The sequence below is a fragment of the Amborella trichopoda genome, chromosome 1 (assembly GCF_054954075.1).
Source record: "Amborella trichopoda isolate Santa Cruz 75 chromosome 1, AtrichopodaSantaCruz75HAP2 v2.0, whole genome shotgun sequence".
Taxonomy (NCBI): domain Eukaryota; kingdom Viridiplantae; phylum Streptophyta; class Magnoliopsida; order Amborellales; family Amborellaceae; genus Amborella; species Amborella trichopoda.
Window position 1 is genome coordinate 39,879,966 of NC_142336.1, and position 27,047 is coordinate 39,907,012.

At 35.0% G+C, this 27,047-nt stretch overlaps 1 protein-coding gene across 1 annotated transcript in view; it reads left to right on the top strand.

The window, feature by feature from the left end:
* Positions 1-6,607: 6,607 nt before the first annotated feature.
* LOC18437505 (putative LRR receptor-like serine/threonine-protein kinase At1g53440) overlaps positions 6,608-27,047 on the top strand; it is a 33,657-nt gene continuing 13,217 nt past the window's right edge. Inside the window, exons 1-11 of the mRNA XM_088864926.1 lie at positions 6,608-6,800; positions 7,041-7,206; positions 8,884-8,955; positions 13,280-13,348; positions 14,377-14,448; positions 14,526-14,597; positions 14,840-14,911; positions 14,987-15,046; positions 15,588-15,668; positions 15,787-15,858; positions 15,958-16,011. Of these exons, the coding sequence (XP_088721052.1) occupies positions 6,680-6,800; positions 7,041-7,206; positions 8,884-8,955; positions 13,280-13,348; positions 14,377-14,448; positions 14,526-14,597; positions 14,840-14,911; positions 14,987-15,046; positions 15,588-15,668; positions 15,787-15,858; positions 15,958-16,011 (911 nt within the window). The 5' untranslated portion in view covers positions 6,608-6,679. The remainder of the gene's footprint in view (positions 6,801-7,040; positions 7,207-8,883; positions 8,956-13,279; positions 13,349-14,376; positions 14,449-14,525; positions 14,598-14,839; positions 14,912-14,986; positions 15,047-15,587; positions 15,669-15,786; positions 15,859-15,957; positions 16,012-27,047) is intronic.

Consider the following 27,047-nt stretch of genomic DNA (forward strand, 5'->3'; position numbering starts at 1 on the left):
AATTTTAAGTTTTAGCGAGAGAAAATATATTAAAACTTTGGAGAAAAAAATTATATAAAATTTTTCGATAGAGAAAATATATTAAAATTTTAAATAGAGAAACTATCTCAATATTTAAATTTTAGAGAGAGAAATCATCTTAAAATTTTAGAGAGAGTAACTATATCAAATTTTAGAGTGAGAAAGTAACTAAACTTTTATAGAGAGAGAAACTATCTGAAATTTTTTAGAAAGAAACTATCTCAAATTTTAAGATTTAGATATAGACAGTACTTTAAAATTTTAGAGAGAAAAACTATATCATATTTTAGAGAGAGAAAGCATATAAATTTTTAGAGAGATAAACTATCTTAAAATTTTTAGAGAGAGAAACTATTTCAAATTTTAAGTTTTTGAAAGAGAGTGTATTAAAATTTTAGAGAGAGAAACTATCTCAAAATTTTAAGAGAAAGAGAAAGGATTTGCATTTCTAATAAAAATATATTCCACGCAATCCAAACAGGGAATTTGCATTTCCTTTATTTCTACCGGATGCGATCCAAACAGCATATATATCATTCCAAGAAATATCAAATCCAAGATCGACTTTTCCCAAAATTGAAAAATCCAAAGATCCAAAAGGCCCCTCAAATGCCAGAAAATGACCCTAAAGTTTGTAGGAAGAAAAGAATAAGGACAATTTGTAAAGGAAGGCGACTTGATGATTTTAGTGGGATGGCATGCTTTGTTTTTGGAAAAATAATAGATACCTCTAGGATTGTACTTTCTAAGGATGCTGTCCCTCCCTTTTAAAAAAAAAAAACCTTGGAAAACCCCAACAAAAATATTTTTTATACCACACTATTAACTCTAATGGTGTTTATTCTTGCATCCATACTCCAAATAAAAAAAATTGATTTTTGAACTAAAATTCCCCTTTTTTTAAGCATGTTTTCCTCCCAAATTGGGACGGGCATCTTCAAAATGTGCCAATATGTCAAAAAATTATGACAAAATGTGCCAATCCGACACATTACCAGCTTTTAATATTAAAATTGTGTTGGACAGCTTATTGCTCGGATTTCTATCTAATGAGTATGAATGATTGTGACCTTCATATACAAAAAATATATGGTATCTTCGTAGAAAATCTCATATAGGGATAATGTGCATGAGTTAAGGTACATGCATATCTATACCAAAAGGAAAAATATACAAAGAGAGCATTAGCTTTTGGTATAAGGACTTCACAGTCACTCTTATTTGTTAGATTTCAAATCAAGTGGTTACAAGAGTGTCATTGACTAGTCTCAAAGTTTTTATTTTATTTTTATTTTTTGAACTTCGTGACCGTCTCAAACCATCCAATTTGACATTTAATGCTTAGGAATAATTTTGACATTATATTGTAAAAGATAAATGGTCTCATAGTAACAGGTATAATGGACATGTCATCCATGGGGGTACAAAGAATACAAATAAGATGCACAAAGAAAACAAAAAACCACATACAAAACCAAGAACCGGTGTGCACAAGTTATATTTAGCTTTATTATTTGGAAACGAAGCCAATAAGGCATAAAAGGGACCTAAATTTTTACCATGAAGCACCTGAGCCAATGAGAATGCTTGGTTTATAAGTTATTTGTGGTTGGTGTATAGCCCTTATAATAGAGGGTCAAAAATTACAAATTACATTGGAAGGTTTGCTTTTAATTTTGAATATTAATCAATTACATTTTTCAAAAAATGTTAAAAATTTCCTAAATTTTTCTTGTTTAGTGTTGGGAAGCCCAAACAATTAGTGGCATTTTATGCAATGGGCAGGGGGTGTCATTTTCTGCTTTACGGGTCCATTAGGCTCTACTACAGCTAACGATGCGGAACTTGCCTCCTTGTTACAAGGGATAAAGCCGTTTATCTCTAGCAACATTGGCAATAGTTGTATCTTTGAAGGGGATTATTTAAATATTATTGGTTAGTGCAACAGGGAGTTACGTATACCGTGGAAATTGCGGTCAATCTGACTAGAAATTTTAGACCTCTCTACCCCTTGTTTGTTTATTTTTCTCATGTTTTTCGGGAAGCAAATGCTCTTGCGGATTCCCTCACTAAAGGTGGGGTATGTTTACCTTTCTTTGTGGTCTCTAACTATGTAATCTCTTTTGTTTAGTACGATCAAATAAAATTTGAAATGTTTGTCAAAAATAAAAGAAACTCTAACGCAATGACAAAAGTACCTCTTTTTAGAAGAAAATTATCAAAGTATCTTTAAATGTTTTGGCTTCCCAATATTAAACATGAGCAATTTGGAATATTTTTAATATTTTTAAAGGACGTACTTAACAGCATTCGAAAAGTTGACCGAGTAGTTTCTACTCAACTGAGTTACTCGAGATCGGGTCCTTGCTGAGCCCCCGAGTTGTCTAGAGTTGAAGGTCCAACTCGATGATCTTAATTTTTTTTAAAAAAATCTCAAAAAATTTAGAATGTATTTATAACATGTTTATTTATGTTTTCTATCATTTTGACAAAGATTGGAAAGTATTTTGGCCATGAATACTAATTTTTGTATTTTTGAAAATTTAAAAAAATTCACCCGGTCGCAAACTCATTTTTTAACATTTATTTTTCGTTACTTTTCTAATCACAATTGATTGTGTTTTATAAAATTTTACTTTTATTATATTTTTTCTGATTTTTTGATTTTTTACATTTTTCTAATAATTTTTTGCTACCGAGTTTGACTTGGGTCAGTACTCGGCTAGGGCGTGGGCTGATTAGTCGGCTCGAGTCGAACTTTCGAACACCGGTACCAAATTGATATTAAGGATTTCAACACCTTTTTTGGTATTCTCCCCAAAATAAAGCGGATACTTTTCGTATATCACATCGCCATTAAAGTTCCGTGTTGAAAAGCAGCAATCTTGTTTCATCTTCACAATTCAAATAACCACAATTAATTTGCACCTATATTTTCTATTTTGGGTGAAAATTTATTCTCTTTCTCTCTCTCGGCTAAGGTTTATGTGGAGATCTCCAATTGCTATTATGTTAATGACTCAACTTTGTCAACATCCTCCCTACAAACAACTGTTTAAAACATGAAAAAAATCCAGTACCATTTTCTTTAACACTTTCGCTCTAGTCACAGGTAAATGAACAAAAGACCCCTCTTTGTCTTATACCCACATTTTCATAGTGCCGGTCTAATACTATGAAATCATTGCGTCAGACTTTTATCTTTCCTAAATATTTTTTTTATGCCCGACTGGACTCATTTTTCAGTCATATTTTTATCGGGATCAATATGGACTCAGTTTTTGGTCGAGAAATGAATAAAAATAAAATAAAAACATAGTGTCGTAAACATGGGCCAAATGGGGATATTTTGGCCCAAACGAATTTTTGAATTGGGGGACAGTTATTCTTTTTGGTGCTTTAAAAAGAGGACACCGTTTGTTTGTCTCCATTTCCAACTGAGTCAACTCTTAAAAATCTATTTTTGAGATGAATTTTCATACTCAATTTTTAAGGACACTTAATCTCTAACGTGAAGATCATGCATATAAATAAATAAATAAATTTTACAAAATAAAAATAATGAATTTACGAAAAAAACATTTAGACCGTTTCTGGAAGACAGTTAGATCGAGACGGTTGGTAGATTGGAAGCGATGCTTCTATATCTAGGTGTCCATTGAAGAGTTTTATGCAATTTTCGCCAGGGTTTTGAGGAGGAGGAGGGGAATTTTAGCGTTTCTAGTTCCGGGTTTGGACTTTTCAGAGGCGAAGTAGCAAGAGCATTATCCGTAGAGAACATTTTTTTTAGTCTGATTGCTCAAATGGAGGAACTGCTTGTGTTTTCTCTTGATTTTTAATGATTGAACTTATTTTTATGCGTGGTTTCAGAAGGAGGAGGATTGGTTCTGGTAGGTTTGGTTGGAGGAGTATCAAATGGCTTTGAGGATAATGAATGGGATTCTGCTGGTTTTGCTCGCCTTTTTTTGTTGGGAAATGCTCGGATCTGAGGCACAAAGTTTGCCGCGGAGTGAATGTAAGATTTTCCTTTTTAAGTATCTGTGAATGATTCTTCTTCAAATGGTGAAGCGACTGTGGTGAATATGAGGTTTGAATGGCTCTGATTTGGCTATGGTTGTTGTTCTTTGGAAAATTTCGAAAGAATCAGTAGTTTTATGATACAAAAGCGCTTTTGAACTACGTGCATGTACTTCTTTTCTGTAAATGATATAGCCTACTGCTTGGTTTGATACATTTACCACGATATACTTCCCTTTCTGTAATTATCTGTTGATTATGAGGCATTTCGGGGTTCATGCTCTGCAAAAGTTAGTTTTCTTTGTTGATTTACGTGGAAATATGAGATCATCAGTTCACTTGTGAGAAAATCATGCCGAACTAACGGAAATTTGTTAATTCCTAACGCATGCATTTTGAATGTCAAGCTCTTTACTCCAATCTAGATCCTATTGTTACTTTTTGTCGAGGATTGCTTTAGCTTGCTAATAGTCTGGCTTAAGTGTTCTTTCCTAGAGTTATACACTGTGCAGTTACACGGCTCAGGCTTGGACTCGAGCAAGTACATTTTGACCACTAAAAGACCTCAAAATTGCAAAAGAATTGCAAAAAAAATGTTAAAAATAAAAAAGCCTTAAAAAGCCAAAGAAGTTGCAAAATGAATTTAAAGTTAAAAAAATAAAAAAAATTAAATAGACAATGGAATATTGGAAAGTTAATTTTAAGCTTGAAACAATTCAGGAAAATCCAAAAAAGGGAAAAATAGAAAAATAGAGGATAGAACAAAAAATTCACAAATCATCATAAAAAACATAGAAGTAATATAGAAAACATATTAATGCATCTTTGATTGATATTAGTAGAAAGGATATAATTTTTTAAGATCATTTCGTAAGCCCGAGTTTGAAAAATTCAAATCTGTAGGGTGCTAAGGGCAAGTAACTCCACTTAATCTGTGTCTATTTAGCTTAGCATTGGAGCGCTGGTACTGTATGTAATGTATTTTTTATCTGAACACCTACTAAATAATTACTTCTGATGATATCTGGTGTTTTAAGGTACTCAGTTAGTTTGGTACCTTTAATTATTAAGGGTTTTTGGTTTTAACCAATGGTTTAAAAAACGGATCGGTGACTCGGATCGGGCTTCCAAAAAACCGATCCGAGTCGGCGAATCGACGATTCGGATCGGGAATCGGGTGAAACGGTCAGAATAAAGCTTAAAAAAAATTCGAAAAAATTATTAAAATTCATTATAAATATTGTTTTTTAGGAATTCAATAAAAAATGAGGGTACTCCATTAAGAATTTTCATGTTTTTGAATGAATATGCGAATATTGATATGTTCTTTCCCTGCATGAACCGCCATTCAACATTTAATTTACAGTATTTCGTGCTCATCCCTACACTGTTGCTGTTGGGACTCGATATGTGAATAATATGGCTGGGATAGAGTGGCCTCAGAATCATCATCTCTCTCATTTTCTCTTTGAATAATATGGATTAAAAAAAAAAAAAAACAAATTTTCAAAAAAATCGATCATGGATTAAAAAAAAATCACAAATTTTCAAAAAATTCTATCATGGATTACAAAAAAAAATTTGATCATGGATTAAAAAAAAAAAATCACAAATTTTCAAAAAATTCAATCATGGATTACATAAAATACGATCATGGATTACATAAAATTCGATCATGGATTACATAAAATTCGATTATGGATTACATAAAATTCGATCATGGATTACAAAAAAAACCAAACAAAAAAAAACAAAAAATTCAATCGTGGATTACGAAAAAAGAAAAAAACAGTTCGATCATGGATTACAAAAAATTCAATCATGGATTACAAAAAACTCTATCATGGGTTACAAAAAAAGCAAAAAACAAAAAATTCAATCATGGATTATAAAAAAAAAAAACAAACATTTCGATCATGGATTACAAAAAAAAAACAAACATTTCGATCATGTATTACAAAACATTCGATCATGGATTACAAAAAATTCTATCATGGGTTACAAAAAAAAAAAAGAAAACAAAAAAATCGATCATGGATTACAAGAAAAGAAAACAAACATTTCCATCATGGATTACAAAAAATTCTATTATGGGTTACAAAAAACCAAAAAATTCGATCATGGATTACAAAAAAACAAAAACAATTCGATCATGGATTACAGAAAAATCGATCAAGTATTACAAAAAAATCTATCATGGATTACAACCAAAAAAAAAAAAAAAAAAAAAAAAAAAAAAAAAAAAAAAAAAAAAAAAAAAAAAAAAAAAAAAAAACGTACGGACTCGCCGATTCACTGTTCGGACTCGCCGATTCCGTACAATGAATCGGCGATTCACTGTACAGAAATCGTCCGGTTCTCTCTAGAACCGGACGATTTTTGATTTTTTAGGCGATCCGATCCCCTTTTCACGATTTCCGAGAGCGTTTTTTAAAACACTGGTTTTAACATTATGATTCTGGTTTTCTTTTATTGATGAAAGAAAAAAAAAAAAACATTCTGGCACTATAGTCAACAATCAAAAAATGGAAACATATTATGCTGCTTCAATTCTAGGTGTTGGTTCCTGATATATCAGAGTTTGCTGAATTCATTTGCAATTCATTTTGTGAGCAGACTGTTTTTTGAGGAGCTCTACTTCATGTTCATGCGTAAATACACATTATATTTTACTATCTATAGTGCACTAGGATTACCTCTTAACCTTTTCATTAACTCTTTTGCGAGGGCTAGACTAGACTCTGCGGTAAAAGTTGCCTTTGGTCAGTTTTTTATTATGATGGTTCCATTGTGTATGTTTCTTAAAAGTGTATGTCAATTGTGCCAATCATTATAACAATCTAGATTTGTGTAAATTGTTTATTCTCTGGTTTTTTGCTTCACTTTCTTTTTGAGAACTTCCTACATTCTTTCCTTTCCTTTGTCAATGTTTCATTGACATCTGGTACTTTTATGTGTTTTGATCTTTGTATTAACTCTGTGCTTTGTGAAAATGGAAACAGTGAATGCTCTGCGTCAAATTGCATCTAAACTAGGGATGATCGGGAACTTCAATGTGGACCGCTGTAGCAGCGGAGGTTGGGTGCATAGTACCACAATAGACAGGGAGGCTAATGTTACATGCAACTGCACCTTTGTGAGCAACACTGTTTGTCACATTGAGATGATGTACGGATCATGCTTTTCTTTATATTTTGACAAAAGTGAGGAAGAACTATCAATTTAGTCGAAACGAAGAAGCCTACAATTTTTGGGAGCACTGGACATTGTCATTTACTGATTAACTTGATAAAATACGAAATGAAAATTCTGTAGAATGTCGATTCTTGAAAACATGTAGGACTATTAGTGAGCCAAAAGAAAAGAAAAAAAAAATGTAGGGCTTATCTGTTAGGTACCATGGGACACATGCACGGAGATACACTTTTCAGAAAACTGTTGTCATCCTTCATAAAATTCAAGCTGAGAGAATTCTTGATGAATCGTTGGGTGGGCATTGTAATGATCAGCAGTATCAACTAGGGAATGCAGACTCATTTTCATTCATATGGATATATGGGTATTTGGGTGGTCCGACCAACATATCTCTCTAACTGATCAAAACATCCCAGCCTTTCCTTCAAGGCCAAAAACCCCTTTCAAGATGAGAACTTCACGATATTATGAGTTGATTTCTTTTCTTCTTTTCAGTTTGCATGTTTTACTTCTGTTCTCATTGCATCTTTCTGCCCAACTGGGTGTCATATTAGTGGTTTATTTGTTATTGTTAAATGAAAAGCTGGTTGAGCACATTTAGTCACATCCAATAGGACTGGTGTATTATGATTCACCTTTAAGAATTCTTGGCTTCTAATCATCACATTTAGCATGCTCTTCCAGGGCATATGCTCATCTTTAAAAAAAAAGAAAAAAAAATCAAAATAGCAGCTTCTTAACTATAAATGGAATGGGATGTTATCAACAAGAAAATAGGAAGAAGAATAAGGCTAGGTGATTTTTTCACATGCACAAAAGATTGGTATGCATTTGTATAACTCACACACGAGGCAAGTTTCTTGCTAGCAATGATGACAAAAGCCTGCAGTTTTCATGAATTCTTATAGTTGAGGGATTCGTTTGACAAGAATTTATGATTGCGTTTAGTAATTTTTAAAGAAATATGGTTTTTTGGGTCCGTTTTGTTAAGAGTGTTTGATGAAGCCATTTGTGATTGATTCTTTGGATCAATGGTCAAAACAAGGTTCGAACTGGGGACGTGCTGTTCCAAACTCCAAGTCATCTGTATATGCTCGTCTTTAAAAAAAAAAAAAAAAAATCAAAATAGCAGCTTCTTAACTATAAATGGAATGGGATGTTATCAACAAGAAACAGGAAGAAGAATTAGGCTAGGTGATTTTTTCACATGCACAAATGATTGGTATGCATTTGTATAACTCACACACGAGGCAAGTTTCTTGCTAGCAATGATGATAAAAGCCTGCAGTTTTCGTGTATTCTTATATTTGAGGGATTCGTTTGACAAGAATTTATGATTGCCTTTAGCAATTTTTAAAGAAATATGGTTTTTTAGGCCCGTTTTGTTAAGAGTGTTTGATGAAGCCATTTGTGATTGATTCTTTGGATCAATGTTCAAAACAAGGCTCGAACTGGGGTCATCTGTGCAGACTCAAATGAGTCTATACAGTCATATTATTAAAATATAGGAACTTGCCGACTTTGCACCTTGCCAATTCCGATTATCTCGGGCCAGTTCACCAGATCAGCTCGTCTTTTAGAATACCTGCTTTGGATTTTTTAGTTGATTCAATATCATTGTCCTCAAGCTCTTTTTCATTTTTGTGGCAGTTCTTGGAAGGCCCAAAATCTATCTGGGATAATTCCTGAAGACTTTGTTAATCTAACTCACCTTAATGTACTGTAAGTGTTCAACATCCTTAGCTTTGTATTTATCAATGGCCTCAAATAGCATCAATACAAGCGAAGTTGTTATATTTATGAATGAATCCTTTGAAGTGAAATATTCTTTTCAGTTCAGGAACTAGTCATTGGTAATGAATTACTTGTCTATTTGAGATAATATAAACTAGTTACATTGTATGTGGCATGTGTTAGGTCTAAAACAACCTATAATTCAACAATGAAATGAAATGGCCTTGAATCCTTTTCACCTGTTCTTTGTCATGCATTTTTTTCATCTATTAAGTCTATGTTCTATTTTTGTACATGTACCCTTGAAGAAGAAGGCTTGATATAATATGTGTTAGCTGGGGCTCCTTGAATGGCAGTTTTCATGGAGCTAAGGCTGAATCTGGAAATTGTTTCTGGAATTAAATCATGATAATGTGGGTTCGGCATGTGTGCAAATATTTTTGTTTTAATATTGAGTTAATTTCCTTGTATATGCATTTCAAGTGAGTGTCATTTGTTACATAAGTTGGTCGTTTCTTCTTTATGTCATCCTAGAGTTTCTTATTTTCCTATGTTTCCTGTGAAGATAGATGATTCCATGGTAGTTCGACAGCAAGTTTATGGGTCAGCATGTGTAACTTCACTCTCACCACCACTCATGTACTATAGGGGTATTTTCTTCTTCTAAGTTATATATTTCTAGACTTCATTGTATGTCGAAGGCCCTCTCATGTGTCACGATCCTCTGAATTTGGAGGTTGGATCTTCTTTAATGTAGTATTTTGACTGCAAATTCAATGTCCTGCTGAGCTGGCCTACCCATTTTCTTTAATAAAACTGGCATGACAGTAGGTTGTTGGAGAGCTTCTCCATTACCTTGGTTTACCTGGGATTGGCAGTTGATAGGATGATGGCCAATTGGAATGCAACAGAATTAATTTGCAAGTCAAAAACTGAAGTTGTTTCTTCCATAGTTTTGCTAAGTATTAGTTGTTTCTCGAGATATGAAGTCTTGATTATTTTCCTTGCTTCCTTCCAATGAACAAATCGACAATCTCAAATATGTGCATGCTTAATAAGTATGCATGCTTCCTTGTTGTGAACAAGTTTATAATCCCACTATGATCTCCCTGTCCTTGAAACAATGATTTCAGGCAAGTGTGCAGCACTCGTCATAATAATACAATTGTGGTGGCTTTAATTGTTTAATCCCAGCTCTTGGAACAGTTGATGAGGCCAAATTATCTTAGCACTGGTAGAAGTCATCCTGTTGAATAACGTCTTTTGAGAAAGAATTTCAAAATTTTTTCGTGCTCCTCAATCTTCGAGGCTTTCATACTTTTTCTCATGAAAATATTGTATCTTGTTGTAGACTTTGTTATCTAGACATCCTTGAAAGTTAGCATTCAGATATCTAGAGAAAGCCTATGGCATAGTACCTCAAGTTTTAATTAGGTAGGTGTTGGAAGAGAAAAGAGTCTCCAAATACTATATTGATTAGGTAAGAGATACATATGAGGGAGCGCTAACTAGTGTGTGACCAACTATTAGATAGACGAATGAGTTTTTAAATGACGATAGGTCTACATCAGGGGTCAGCGCTGAGCCCATACCTATTTGTCTTGGTTATGAACGACTTAACTATGCACCTGAACGATGAGGTACGGTGGTGTATGTTGTTTGTGGATAACATAGTTTGTATTGATGAGACCTGATGTGGCATCAACACAAAGTTAAAACTTTGGTGGGATACTCTAGAATCTAAAGGTTTTAAAATTAGCTGGATTAAGACAGAGACTATGGAATGCAAGTTAGTAATAATAGAAGTAGAGACGAGAAAGTAGTTAAGATCGACGGCCAAGAAATACCAAAATGAGTTCACCTTCGGTATCTTTGGTCGATAATCTAAGAAAATGGAGAGATTGACGAAGATGTCTAGCATAGAATGAGAGATGGGTAGGTACAGTGGAGATGTGAACCTGGAGTTTTATGTGATTTCCGCTTATCAATTAAGTTGAAGGGTCAGCTGTAGGACCAACTTTGCTTTATAGGGCAAAGTTTTGGGCGGTCAAGAAACAACATACCCATAAGATGAATGCAACTGAGATGAGGATGTTGATATTGATGAGGGCAAGAAAAGAAGGGATAGAATTCGAAATGGATACATTCTGGAGAACTTAGGTGAGGCTCCAATAGGTGATAAAATGAGAAAACGTAGACTGAGCTAGGCTAACCATGTGTAGCTCAGACTTAGTATGGCACCTGTTAAGGAGTGTGAGTTGGTTCAAGTGTAAAGCTTGAAAAGGGTAAGTTGTTGGCCCAAAAGGACATGGTTGGAAGTAGTAAAAAAAGATATGGGGACTTATGAACTCACTGAGGATATGGCCCTTGATAGAGCAGAATGGTAGACAAGGATTCGTCTAGCCGATCCCAAATTGTTGGAAAAAGACTTTGATGATAGTGATGATGGTGATGATCGCGATATCCATAGGACTCTCTATTGAACATGAGATTCCCTGCCTTGGGTTGCACTTTGAGTGTACGTTTGCATGTTTCCATAAGTCTGATGCTGGTTAATATTCCAATTACGGAAGAAAAGGGTTTTTAAGAGGATTTTATGTTAGCATCAGAAAGGGGGATTTTATGGTAAATGCATTATTGAACAGGTGACTCTCTTAAACAGTGTATTGGACTAAAATCTAGTTTTTCTGGAGTTCAAATGAAATACAATAATGGTTGGAGTTACTAGAAGTGAGTGGTCTGCCCAAACAGGTGCTGAGTATCAGAAAATTCTTTATGTGAAGTAAAGTCTGTTTCTGTTAGATTGCTCATGAGTCTGCTTATAAACCCAATGGTGAAGGTAATGTCTAATCTGATCATGGAGGTGTTTAGGCTCCCAAGTAGCATAATAAACATATTTGTATCATCGACTTCTTCTGTTAGCATGCGTCTTTATCCACTTGGATTCTTTGGTATTTGATATTTGAGCATTCCACATTGAAGCAAGATATCCAAGATGTATTTGTTTTGAGATTGGAAGATACCTTTCTCTGACCTTTCTTTATCAGTGCCATGGAAGAAGTTTCTTTGCCCATTTCCTTGACCTTCTTACCTCTATTTCAATGAGTTATATTTTCTCGCTGCTGGGATATTATCTTTATGTTATATCCCTCGAAACTGAGGATGGTAGGACATCTCCTTCATGAACTGTCATTCTTATATTTGGGCCCTCAACAACATAAAATTTTTGGGGATAAGGTTAGACTACAGCATTTGTTGCTACTCCTAAATTAAAATTTGTTTGAAGGAATACTAGTAACCATGAGTTACAATAGAGAGAGACGAGTACTGACAATGCTGAGTCTAGGGAATGGTGGAAGGGCCATCTGCGAGTTTGACATTTTTGGGTTTTGAGAACCTGACAACCAAGCTAGAGTTCAGAGGAGTTATAATCTAGTCAGTGGCACCATAGAAGATAGATCTGGTAGTGCCTATAAATTGTGTGTAGTTCTTTAAAGAAGAGGAAAGCTTAAAGGGTCAGTCACCGTGCCGAGAAAGAATCTAGTCAGTGGCACCATAGATGGTAGATCTGGTAGTGCCTATAAATTATGTGTAGTCCTTTAAAGAAAAGGAAAGCTTAAAGGGTCAGTCACTGTGCCAAGAAAGAAAGTAGGGACAATGGCTGTTCTGGCTATGAAAATAGTAACTCAAAAGAGTTAATCTTGATAAGGTACCTCATGACTACAAAAGGTTTTGGTGGTAGGAAGCCATGGGCATATTCTTTGATAAATTAAATTGCTGTACTCATTCTCAAATTCCATGCTGTGAATGCACAAACCGCCAGATTATTGAGGTAGATATCATCACTTCATTCAAAAGCATGTAGTGAAGTACTATCATAACATAGTTTATAATGTTTGAAGATTGTCTAGCAGATATTATGTTCAACACCTCATTTGGTCAAATCTTTCTACTATGCATATGCATTTATCTAGCAACAACAAAGAAGGTTATAATTGGCATCGCAAGAGACTCAAAACAAATGTGTAGGTCCATTTCAAGGTTGGAACTACCTACTCCAACATAGAGATGCAAAATTATCTTGAAAAAATTGTCTATTTGGAAAAATCAGTGAATGCATAAAAAAATTGGACGAATTTGGGCTAGTTAAACTTTGAATTGCTGGTTTCTTAATAGCATGTTGTCATGGTGATTGAGGTTGCCTTTTGCAATTCAAGTTTATTGGCTCAACGTTTTAAATAATATGTCGCACACACATATATCTGAGACTAGAATTTTGGAACTGACTATGAAATTTTTTTATGCTTGACAGGGATTTTTCACGCAATTACCTAAATGGTTCTATTCCTGAAGTTTTGTCTCGCCTGCCTTTGGTCCAGTTGTAAGTTCAAGCTTCAGTTGCTTCATGTCTATCTATCTAGATGTCCATCTAGTGAAATATTTTTGTGTTACAAAGATGTTCATGGTATGGTGAAGTTTGTTTTCATGTTACGGCTTTCTGGATGTTTGGTGCCCTTCTTGTTGGCGTGTGAAAAACATTTGAATGGGTAAATTCTTTGTCTATTTGTCAAGGGTTGAAGGAACATTTTCATTTCAATATATATGGATATTTCTTAATGGCTAACGATCAAAGACGACAGATACCCAGGTCCTTCATAGGGAATATCCTTTCTATCCTTTACAAATGACATAGGACGGACTCATTTGGTAGAGTTCAAATGGCCAGGGGATTTTGGGGTCCAAAGGTTCCAAGCACAGTAAAAAACTTCACAATACTGTATCTGTAGAAAGTTCAGAGTATGCACCCATGCAGTTATTCATGTAGTGATTTCGTCATGCACTTGATTATTTCATTGCTAGATTTACCAATGATTTTGTAGTGCCAACCCAAGGCAGGGGTTGGATATCCAAAACATTAAATGGCTAGATTTTCTACCCATGTACATGGGTGCTGGTAGAGAAAACATAGGTATAAAGAGAAAACCTGTATGCATCTGTGTGACTTGAATTTCCACCCTTTTAAATTATTGCTAAAAGACAAAAGTACTTATGCTAACAAAGTGCAACATTTATACTGTGAAGTTGACATGACAAGAAATGCATCTTTGTATTTACATGTGTGTGAATGTGTATTTATTTGCGTAAGATTTTATTTTGTGTATATTTATTAATATGCATTTGCATGTGTACAGACACACAAAGACACAAAGTCCCACATAATTGTGGCTATTTATAATGCGTATGTACTTGTATATATATCGTTAAATGTGTGGATGCCTGCTGTGTATGTTTTTGGCAACATGGTTTTCATGTTTTTGCTTGATTTGGATGCTTAGAATTGGTGTGAATTTGATAGGATTCCTCGCCATGCAACCATTTGTCCTAATTGAATCCCCCAAATTATTGTAGGTCCCTTTTGGGAAACAGATTATCTGGGCCAATCCCGAAGAAGTTTGGAGACATGAAGAACCTTACCGAATTGTATGATTGTACTGATTATTGTTTCACTAATACCTTTGTTTATATTAGTAGGCCACCTAAACATTGACAATGTGCAGAGTTGTTGAGGCAAACCAGCTGGGCGGCATTCTTCCAGAAGAACTTGGACACTTGAGCAATTTGGAGAGACTGTATATTTTCCTTTTTCCTTGCATACGTGATTTAGATGAACTTCCCTTATTGTGCTCTATAGGTTGAACACCTTGGGTAGTTTATGTTAACGTCAGTGCTCACTGTTGTTTAAAATATGCAAGCTTCATAATTATTTTTTACTCATGTCATTCGAAACTGTTTAACAATTTTTTTTGTTGGAGCATTACTTTTGTTTAACTTGTTTCGATTATAAACACAACACCTGGGGTGAAAATTTCAGTATCCTTTCTTCAAATGAATTCACCGGAGAGTTGCCGACCACATTCGCCAAGCTTACAAATTTAACAGACTTGTAAGTAACATAAGGGTTCAGTACATTTTCTTTCTTTGAAATTTCAGAGTCTTACAGTTGGATTTGTATTTGCAGTAGTATTAATGGGAACAATATTTCTGGCACCATACCTGGTTTCATTGGGAACTGGACGAAAAATTGTGAGCACTTCCTTTTTTTTCTCCAGCTTTTTCTCTTTTTAGCACTTTGGTCAACGTGGCGACATAATAATTAACAAGAATGGTGACATGCTGACGAGATTCCTTATTGTTGAGTCAATAAAATATAGATGATTAAGATTGTTTAAAAACAAATGGTGGATAACAATATCTGGATATTTTGTTAGAGAAAATCAGTAATGTTACACTTGGCTAGAAATAGAATGCAAAGCGGAGTCATATCATTTATCAGTGAGTCCCTGTCTTCAATTAAGTTGATCGCAGCAACATTATATTGCTAGCTCCTAGAAATAGAATGCAAAGCTGAGTCATATCATTTATCAGTGAGTCCCTGTCTTCAATTAAGTTGATCGCAGCAACATTATATTGCTAGCTCCTTTTATTTGTCTTACTAATTATCTTTCTGGATTAATCGCCACCTTTAGGCTCGTCAATATATTTATGATTTTGATGCAAGTTATTATTATTTGAAAATGTAGAATCTATACAGTGTATCCTATGACATCTGTACCATCATTTCTTTGCAGAATAATCAGTGGTACATCCATGGAAGGACCAATTCCTACAACCATTTCTTCCTTGGAAGATATGGAGGACTTGTAAGACATCAAGAGTAATGTTGATGCAAGAGTCACTTTGATTAATTTTTTCTTTTGTTTTTTTACCACAAACTTGGTGTTGGGCCTGATTAGTTGGCTTTGAGATCTCGACATGCAGGAGGATCACTGACCTAAGTGGGAAACCTTCTCCTTTCCCGCCATTGGAGAAAATGAAGAAGCTTAGGAAACTGTAAGTTAAAGAGAGTTGCTCTTTAGCTCCGTGGCTTTACAGGACCTTTAGTTACAATGCTTGACAGATATGAAATATGATATGGCTGTAACCCTTCAGGATTCCTGGTGTCATCCCACCATACATAGAAGAAATGAAGGATCTAAAAGACCTGTAAGTTGATTTCTTTTCTAGAAACTCGATGCTACATTGGAGTCTTTGAATCAATCTTCAACTTGAAATACTTAATAGTTCAATGCTGGCTACCACTACATAAATGGCCATAATTGAACTTATATGCATATGCATTGTGCCCAAGAAAGAGATTTTTATTTTAATATTCTTTTTGGGCCCGTTTGGCTCATTGGATTCAGATTTCCAAAAATTACGTTTCCTGGAAACTGTCACACCCCAAGAATTTACAATACTGTTATTCCTGAGATGTGACAGACAAAACATATATACATCTATTGATAGGACAAATTTACAGTGGCGATGTCTTACAAAGTAAATAAAGAAAGCTAGTACAACAGTTTCTTTCAAGGTTGATCTTGACTAGCACTCAAAATGAATCCACAGTTATCCTGAAAAAATGTTTACCATAGTTTGATGAGTTTGGCTACTCAGTAAGTGATCATCATAATCCTAAAAATAATCATGATTGGAAGATATCAATATTTTCTAAAATGAGATCTATTAACAGAAATGCATCAACAGTTTAACTTTCAATAAATGCATAACTAAGTATAATCTGAGTAATTGAAATGCTTATAACAATTTTAACGGCAGTACATAATTCAAAGGATTTCACAAAATACCCTACTGGCGTCCCAAGTAGGTCACCTATATACCCCATCAGCGTCCTGATGGGTCCACTTAATCCCTATCAACGTCCCAGATAGGTCCACTTAATCCCTGCAGGTCCACTTATACCTCACCGGCGTACCGGATGAGTCCACTTAATCCCTACCGGCGTCCCAGATAGGTCCACTTATACCTCACCGGCGAACCTGATGAGTCCACTTGCATACTTGAATTATTTCTAAATCTCTTTAAACATTCGAAAGCAGCAATATCATGTACTCAACATATCACTGAAACCATTAATATGAATTTCACTTAAACCATTAATAACAGTCATTCAAAAATAACCAATCAAATATTTTGGGCTCAAATTTAGAAAGGTAGCAGTTTGTAAAGGCATTCTAGCATAATTGCCAATTTAATATGTATAGAAAAACTCTTATAAAAATTCAAGAATACGGAATTATCACAATTTATGGAATATTAATTCACAAATAAATATTTCACAACAATACTATAATCAATTGCAAAAATGTCAATTTTTAAATAATAAGGCAGTCATTTGCACATGAATTTTACAATGTCTAAATATTCAAAACAATAGAAAGAAATATCACAATTTTACTAAAAGTAGAAATATCACATTTATTTCTAACAATAGACAAGAAAAATAAATAAATTTATTTTTCTAATTTACAGCATTCAAAATTTTTAACATAGATAAAATATCACAATTTTTATTAAAAAGATTATTTTTCAAGATAATGAGGTCACGTGCGCATAAAATTTATCGCGCCTAAAATTCATGATAATAAGCAGAAATAATTATTTCATTTCATTTTTAAAAAGAATGGATTATTTTTGGAGACAATGGGGTCACCTACACACAAAACTTATAAAATAAAGATCCTGGACGGAAATATCACTATTTATTAAAAACAGACTATTTTTCAGGAAGACGATGTTACTTACCCACAAATATTTGAGAGGGAACTTCGATAAAATTCGGCTAGAGAGAGAGAGAGATCTCAAAATTTTCTAGGGTAGGAGTGCTCACCTCCCCTATTTAAATTCTTATAACGTATTATTATATTATTTTATTACGCTCTACCTCATACCTGAGGTGTCGCGTTAAAAGTCTGCTTTTAACATACGAAACCACGTCCGCTAAAGAACGTTGCCAGCTGCAAGCAGCAAGCAAGCAAAACAGGCAAGAAAAAGTTAAACCAAGTAAAACTTTTTGAAAATAGTGATGGTCCCCAAGGACCATCATACTCAAACAGACCATCACCTATTTAAAAGCATCTTTTCTCTTCTTTCTTTTTTTTTTTTTTTTTTTTTTTTTTTTTTTTTTTTGAAATTTTAGGATTGTTACATTTAGGATTGTTACATTCTTCCCCCCTTAAATAAATTTAGTCCTCTAAATTTGTGTACCTGATTACTGAAAAAGATAGGGGTATTTTTCTCTTATTTCGTTTTCTCGTTCCCAAGTCGACTCTTCTCTTGAATGGTACTGCCATAATACACGGACCAAAGGAATCTGCTTGTTACGCAACACTTGCACCCTTCTATCCCGTATCAAAATTGGCTGCTCAATGAAGGATAGGTCCTTCTTGATCGGTAAAGGTTCATATTTTAAGATATGGGATGGGTCGAGCTGATATTTTCGTAGTGAAGATACATGAAAGACATTATAGACATTTGCCAATTCGGGTGGTAAGGCAAGTCTATAAGCGACACCTGCGATTCTTTCCAGGATTTCAAATGGTCCGATGTAACGTGGGCTCAACTTTCCTTTCTTGCCGAATCTCATAATGCCTTTTATTGGTGAGATTTTTAGGAAAACTCGATCACCTTCCTCAAATTCAAGATTTCTCCTTCGATTATCGGCATAACTCTTTTGCCGACACTGAGCTGTCCTGAGCCTTTCACGAATTAATGCTATTTTATCTGTGGTTATCTGGACAATTTCTAGCCCCAAAAGCTTTCTTTCACCAACCTCGTCCCAACATATGGGTGACCTGCATTTCCTTCCATACAGGGCTTCATATGGTGCCATCTGAATACTGGCTTGGAAGCTATTATTAAAAGCAAATTCAATCAGGGGTAAATGGTCATCCCAGCTTCGTGTAAGGTCAATAACACAGGCCCTCAGCATATCTTCCAAGGTTTGGATGGTCCTCTCCGATTGTCCATCAGTTTGGGGGTGAAAGGCAGTATTAAAGGTGAGTCTCGTCCCCATGGCTGACTGTAGTCTAGCCCAAAATTTAGAAGTAAATCGAGTATCCCTGTCCGATACAATACTTACAGGAACTCAATGCATTCGCACTATTTCCTTAATGTACAACTGAGCCAGTCGATCTAAAGTGTACGTCGTGTGAATCGGTAGAAAGTGGGCAGCTATGGTCAACCGGTCCACAATGACCCAAATGCTATCATGTCCTGAATTTGTTCTAGGCAAGCCAGAGACAAAATCCATAGAGATGTGCTCCCACTTCCATTCTGGCACGGGTAAAGGCTGCAACAACCCAACGGGCCTTTGATGATCCTCTTTTACTTGCTGGCATGTTAGGCATTTAGACACAAATAGTGCTACCTCTTTTTTCATATTATTCCACCAAAGGTTTTCTTCAGGTCCTGATACATTTTAATACTTCCGGGATGTATCGTATAACGAGAATAATGTGTTTCTTCTAAGATAGCTTTCTTTACACTCTCATCATTCGAGACACAAACCCTACTTTTGAATCTTAGCAAATCCTCACTACATATAGAGAATTCATCTCTCTTTCCTTGCTTCACCTCTTCTATAATTGTTATAAGCTGAGGGTCTTTCTTTTTTGCCCATCGAATCTGTTGGATTAATTGGGGTTCCGCCTTGATATTGGCAATCATACTTACCACACCATTAATGGACGGAGTTGGATGCCAATCCACTATTTCCTCTAACAATCGCATTTCTTGGATCATTAGATGAGCTAAGACTCCCGTAGATTTTCTACTTAGAGCGTCGGCCACAACGTTAGCTTTTCCTGAATGATAATGGATTGTACAATCATAATCTTTTAAGAAATCCATCCATCTTATCTGCCGCATATTTAAATCCTTCTGAGAGAAAAGGTATTTCAAACTCTTATGATCTGTGTATATTACGAATTGCTCACCATATAGATAATGCCTCCATATTTTCAAAGCGAATACTATTGCAGCTAGCTCCAAATCATGAATTGGATATTTTTTCTCATATTCTTTCAACTGTCTGGATGCATATGCCACTACTTTCCCATATTGCATTAATACACAGCCCAAACCTTTATGTGAAGCATCACTATAAATCACAAATCCCGCACTCCCCTCAAGAATAGTTGAAATAGGTGCTGAAGTTAATCGAACTTTTAGTTCTTGAAAACTCTCCTCACATTCACTTGTCCACTCAAATTTGACATTTTTCTATGTCAATCGAGTCAATGGGGTTGCGATTCGAGAAAATCCTTCTACAAATTTTCTGTAATATCCTGTCAATCCTAAAAAGCTTCGAACTTCAGTCACATATAAACCTTTGAAGGATCAACTGATAGACCTTCTTTTGATATGACATGTCCTAAAAATGTCACTTGTTCAAGCCAAAATTCACATTTACTAAGTTTGGCATACAATTTCTTCTCTCTTAATATTTGCAATACCATTCTTACATGCTGCTCATGTTCCTTCTGATTCTTGGAATAAATTAAAATATCATCGATGAATACCACAATAAATTTATCCAAAAAGGGCTTAAAGATCCGATTCATCAAATCCATAAATGCAGCTAGTGCATTGGTTAATCCAAAAGGCATGACTAAATATTCATAATGGCCATACCTTGTTCTAAAAGCTGTCTCGAGTACATCTTCACTTTTAATCTTAAGCTGATGGTATCCAGATCTAAGATCAATTTTTGAAAACACTTGTGATCCTTGTAATTGATCAAATAAATCATCAATTCTAGGTAATTGATACTTATTTTTCACTGTCACTTGGTTCAACTGTCTATAATCAATACACAATCTCATAGTCCCATCTCTCTTTTTGACAAACAGTACTAGAGCATCCCAAGGTGACACACTGGGCCTCATAAAACCTTTATTTAATAATTCTTCCAATTGTTGTTTGAGTTCTTTAAGTTCTGCAGGAGCCATTCTGTAAGGTGCCTTAGAAATTGGTGCTACCCTTGGCAATAATTCAATGGAGAATTCAATTTCCCTGTCAGGCGGTAATCCCGGCAATTCTTCATGAAAAACGTCAGGAAATTCTCAGATAACTGGAGTGGTATCCAAATTTATTTCTTCCTTCCTATCTTCTTTGATATAGGCAAGAAAGCCTTGACACCCTTTTCGAAGGAGGCGATTAGCTCGAATACAGGAGATTAAATATGATGGGGAGTCTTCTTTGGCACCATTGAAGTAAAATACTGGTTGATTCGAAATACTAAATGTAACAATTTTCTTATAACAATCAATACTTGCATGGTATGCAGAAAGCCAATTGATGCCTAAGATTACATCAAAATCTTGAATTTTCAGGAGTATTAAATCAACCAACAGTTCCTTTTCTTCTATCTTTATTACACATGATTTGTACACTCTATTGGTGTTAATTGAATCTCCCATCGGTGTGGCTACCTCTAGAATGTATTCTAATTGTTCTGGTTCTACCTTTAAGTGGCATGCAAAGTGTTGTGACACAAATGAATGAGTAGATCCAGGATCAATCAAAACATGAGCTACTTTTTGAAAGATAGTAAGAGTACCTTGGATCACTGATTTTGAGGCCTGAGCATCTTGCTCGTTAATCGCAAATACTCTTCCCTTCATCTGAGGCTTTGGAGTTATCTCTCCCTGCTTTGGAAGCTGTTGTATCTGTAAGCTAGGACATTGTTTAATCTGGTGTCCCAATTTTCCACATTTAAATCAAGCTCCGATATTCCAATAACAAGGGCTTGATCCATGATTTTTCCCACATTTTCTACATGGTTCTATTGGGCTTTGAAATGGCGAGAGCCTTGGCTTCTTGTTTGGCCTTTCAAACTGTTGTCGATTAGATGATGTAGGTCTAACATGACTGTTTTGATTTTTCGTCTTTTGGTAATTTTCAAAATCTTTTTCGACAATTTGGGCACGATCCACTATTTCAGCATAAGTTCTTAATTTCAAGACTGATATTCTGCTTCTAATAGCTGGCCTGAGACCCCTTTCAAATTTCTTCACCTTTCTTGCCTCATTGTTAATCATATGTGGTGCAAACCTGGGCAATTCAGTAAACTTGGCCTCGTACTCTGCTACTGTCCTATTTCCTTGGATTAATTCTAGAAATTCCATTTCTTTTTGGTCTCGAATAAAATCTGTGAAATACTTTTCATTAAATGCCTCTAGAAATACTTCCCAAGTCAAAGTTTTATTTTCTTTGATCAATACTCCTTTTGCCATTCGCCACCAGTGTTGTGCCTCACCTTCTAACATAAAATTTGCCAAGGCCACCTTCCTATCATCAGGACATTCCATAACCTCGAATATTTTTTCCAATTGCATAATCCATCCCTCGACTTCCAGTGGGTTTACAGCACCCTTAAAAGAAGGTGGGTTTAATTTTTTAAATTGTTCGATATTACTCCCACCATTTCCTGTAACTGACTGCCTGGGTGGATTGTTGTTTTCCATCTGATGTTGCATTAGAGCAACCATATTTTCCAAGGCTTTGTGAATTCCTTCCATATTGGCTTCAGCCATTCTGGATCTTGACTTTATCCCGGTCTGTACACACAATAAATGTGATTTTAAGTACATTTTTTTAAATTTCCTAAAGATCTTAAACCTATTGCTCTGATACCATAATTGTCACACCCCAAGAATTTAAAATACTGTTATTCCTGAGATGTGACAGACAAAACATATATACATCTATTGATAGGACAAATTTACAGTGGCGAGGTCTTACAAAGTAAATAAAGAAAGCAAGTACAACAACAGTATCTTCCAACGTTGATCTTGACTAGCACTCAAAATGAATCCGCAGCTATCCTGAAAAAATATTTACCATAGTTTGATGAGTTTGGCTACTCAGTAAGTGATCATCATAATCCTAAAAATAATCATGATTGGAAGATATCAATATTTTCTAAAATGAGATCTATTAACAGAAATGCATCAACAGTTTCACTTTCAATAAATGCATAACTAAGTATAATCCGAGTAATTGAAATGCCTATAACACTTTTAACGACAGTACATAATTCAAAGGATTTCACAAAATACCCTACTGGCGTCCCAAGTAGGTCACCTATATACCCCATCAGCGTCCTGATGGGTCCACTTAATCCCTATCGGCGTCCCAGATAGGTCCACTTAATCCCTGCATGTCCACTTATACCTCACCGGCGTACCGGATGAGTCCACTTAATCCCTACCGGCGTCCCAGATAGGTCCACTTATACCTCACCGGCGAACCGGATGAGTCCACTTGCATACTTTAATTATTTCTAAATCTCTTTAAACATTCAAAAGCAGCAATATCATGTACTCAACATATCACTGAAACCATTAATATGAATTTCACTTAAACCATTAATAACAGTCATTCAAAAATAACCAATCAAATATTTTGGGCTCAAATTTAGAAAGGTAGCAGTTTGTAAAGGCATTCTAGCATAATTGCCAATTTAATATGTATAGAAAAACTCTTATAAAAGTTCAAGAATACGAAACTATCACAATTTATGGAATATCAATTCACAAATAAACATTTCACAACAATACTATAATCAATTGCAAAAATGTCAATTTTTAAATAATAAGGCAGTCATTTGCACATGAATTTTACAATGTCTAAATATTCAAAACAGTAGAAAGAAATATCACAATTTTACTAAAAGTAGAAATATCACATTTATTTCTAACAATAGACAAGAAAAATAAATAAATTTATTTTTCTAATTTACAGCATTCAAAATTTCTAACATAGATAAAATATCACAATTTTTATTAAAAAGATTATTTTTCAAGATAATGAGGTCACGTGCGCATAAAATTTATCGCGCCTAAAATTCATGATAATAAGCAGAAATAATTATTTCATTTCATTTTTAAAAAGAATGGATTATTTTTCTAGACAATGGGGTCACCTACACACAAAACTTATAAAATAAAGATCCTGGACGTAAATATCACTATTTATTAAAAACAGACTATTTTTCAGTAAGACGATGTTACTTACCCACAAATATTTGAGAGGGAACTTCGATAAAATTCGGCTAGAGAGAGAGAGAGATCTCAAAAATTTCTAGGATAGGAGTGCTCACCTCCCCTATTTAAATTCTTATAACGTATTATTATATTATTATATTACGCTCTACCTCATACCTGAGGTGTCGCGTTAAAAGTCTGCTTTTAACGTACGAAAACCACATCCGTTAAAGGACGTTGCCAGTTGCAAGCAGCAAGCAAAAGCAAGCAAGCAAAACAGACAAGCAAAAGTTAAACCAAGTAAAACTTTTTGAAAATAGTGATGGTCCTCAAGGACCATCATACTCAAACAGACCATCACCTATTTAAAAGCATCTTTTCTCTTCTTTCTTTTTTTTTTTTTTTTTTTTTTTTTTTTTTTTTTTGAAATTTTAGGATTGTTACATTTAGGATTGTTACATTCTTCCCCCCTTAAATAAATTTAGTCCTCTAAATTTGTGTATTTGATTACTGAAAAAAATAGGGGTATTTTTCTCTTATTTCGTCTTCTCGTTCCCAAGTCGACTCTTCTCTTGAATGGTACTGCCATAATACACGGACCAAAAGAATCTCCTTGTTACGCAACACTTGCACCCTTCTATCCAGTATCAAAATTGGCTGCTCAATGAAGGATAGGTCCTTCCTGATCCGTAAAGGTTCATATTTTAAGATATGGGATGGGTCGGGCTGATATTTTCGTAGTGAAGATACATGAAAGACATTATGGACATTTGTCAATTCGGGTGGTAAGGCAAGTCTATAAGCGACACCTGCGATTCTTTCCAGGATTTCAAATGGTCCGATGTAACGTGGGCTCAACTTTCCTTTCTTGCCGAATCTCATAATGCCTTTTATTGGTGAGATTTTTAGGAAAACTCGATCACCTTCCTCAAATTCAAGATTTCTCCTTCGATTATCGGCATAACTCTTTTGTCGACACTGAGCTGTCCTGAGCCTTTCACGAATTAATGCTATTTTATCTGTGGTTATCTGGACAATTTCTAGCCCCAAAAGCTTTCTTTCACCAACCTCGTCCCAACATATGGGTGACCTGCATTTCCTTCCATACAGGGCTTCATATGGTGCCATCTGAATACTGGCTTGGAAGCTATTATTAAAAGCAAATTCAATCAGGGGTAAATGGTCATCCCAGCTTCGTGTAAGGTCAATAACACAGGCCCTCAGCATATCTTCCAAGGTTTGGATGGTCCTCTCCGATTGTCCATCAGTTTGGGGGTGAAAGGCAGTACTAAAGGTGAGTCTCGTCCCCATGGCTGACTGTAGTCTAGCCCAAAATTTAGAAGTAAATCGAGTATCCCTGTCCGATACAATACTTACAGGAACTCAATGCATTCGCACTATTTCCTTAATGTACAACTGAGCCAGTCGATCCAAAGTGTACGTCGTGTGAATCGGTAGAAAGTGGGCAGCTATGGTCAACCGGTCCACAATGACCCAAATGCTATCATGTCCTGAATTTGTTCTAGGCAAGCCAGAGATAAAATCCATAGAGATGTGCTCCCACTTCCATTCTGGCACGGGTAAAGGCTGCAACAACCCAACGGGCCTTTGATGATCCGCTTTTACTTGCTGGCATGTTAGGCATTTAGACACAAATAATGCTACCTCTTTTTTCATATTATTCCACCAAAGGTTTTCTTCAGGTCCTGATACATTTTAATACTTTCGGGATGTATCGTATAACGAGAATAATGTGCTTCTTCTAAGATAGCTTTCTTTACACTCTCATCATTCGGGACACAAACCCTACTTTTGATTCTTAACAAATCCTCACTACATATAGAGAATTCATCTCTCTTTCCTTGCTTCACCTCTTCTAGAATTGTTATAAGCTGAGGGTCTTTCTTTTTTACCCATCGAATCTGTTGGATTAATTGGGGTTCCGCCTTGATATTGGCAATCATACTTACCACACCATTAATGGACGGAGTTGGATGCCAATCCACTATTTCCTCTAACAATCGCATTTCTTGGATCATTAGATGAGCTAAGACTCCCGTAGATTTTCTACTTAGAGCGTCGGCCACAACGTTAGCTTTTCCTGAATGATAATGGATTGTACAATCATAATCTTTTAAGAAATCCATCCATCTTATCTGCCGCATATTTAAATCCTTCTGAGAGAAAAGGTATTTCAAACTCTTATGATCTGTGTATATTACGAATTGCTCACCATATAGATAATGCCTCCATATTTTCAAAGCGAATACTATTGCAGCTAGCTCCAAATCATGAATTGGATATTTTTTCTCATATTCTTTCAACTGTCTGGATGCATATGCCACTACTTTCCCATATTGCATTAATACACAGCCCAAACCTTTATGTGAAGCATCACTATAAATTACAAATCCCCCACTCCCCTCAGGAATAGTTAAAATAGGTGCTGAAGTTAATCGAACTTTTAGTTCTTGAAAACTCTCCTCACATTCACTTGTCCACTCAAATTTGACATTTTTCTATGTCAATCGAGTCAATGGGGTTGCGATTCGAGAAAATCCTTCTACAAATTTTCTGTAATATCCTGCCAATGCTAAAAAGCTTCGAACTTCAGTCACATTACTTGGTTGTTTCCAATTAACAACGGCTTCAACCTTTGAAGGATCAACTGATAGACCTTCTTTTGATATGACATGTCCTAAAAATGTCACTTGTTCAAGCCAAAATTCACATTTACTAAGTTTGGCATACAATTTCTTCTCTCTTAATATTTGCAATACCATTCTTACATGCTGCTCATGTTCCTTCTGATTCTTGGAATAAATTAAAATATCATCGATGAATACCACAATAAATTTATCCAAAAAGGGCTTAAAGATCTGATTCATCAAATCCATAAATGCAGCTAGTGCATTGGTTAATCCAAAAAGCATGACTAAATATTCATAATGGTCATACCTTGTTCTGAAAGCTGTCTCGAGTACATCTTCACTTTTAATCTTAAGCTGATGGTATCCAGATCCAAGATCAATTTTTGAAAACACTTGTGATCCTTGTAATTGATCAAATAAATCATTAATTCTAGGTAATGGATACTTATTTTTCACTGTCACTTGGTTCAACTGTCTATAATCAATACACAATCTCATAGTCCCATCTCTCTTTTTGACAAACAGTACTGGAGCATCC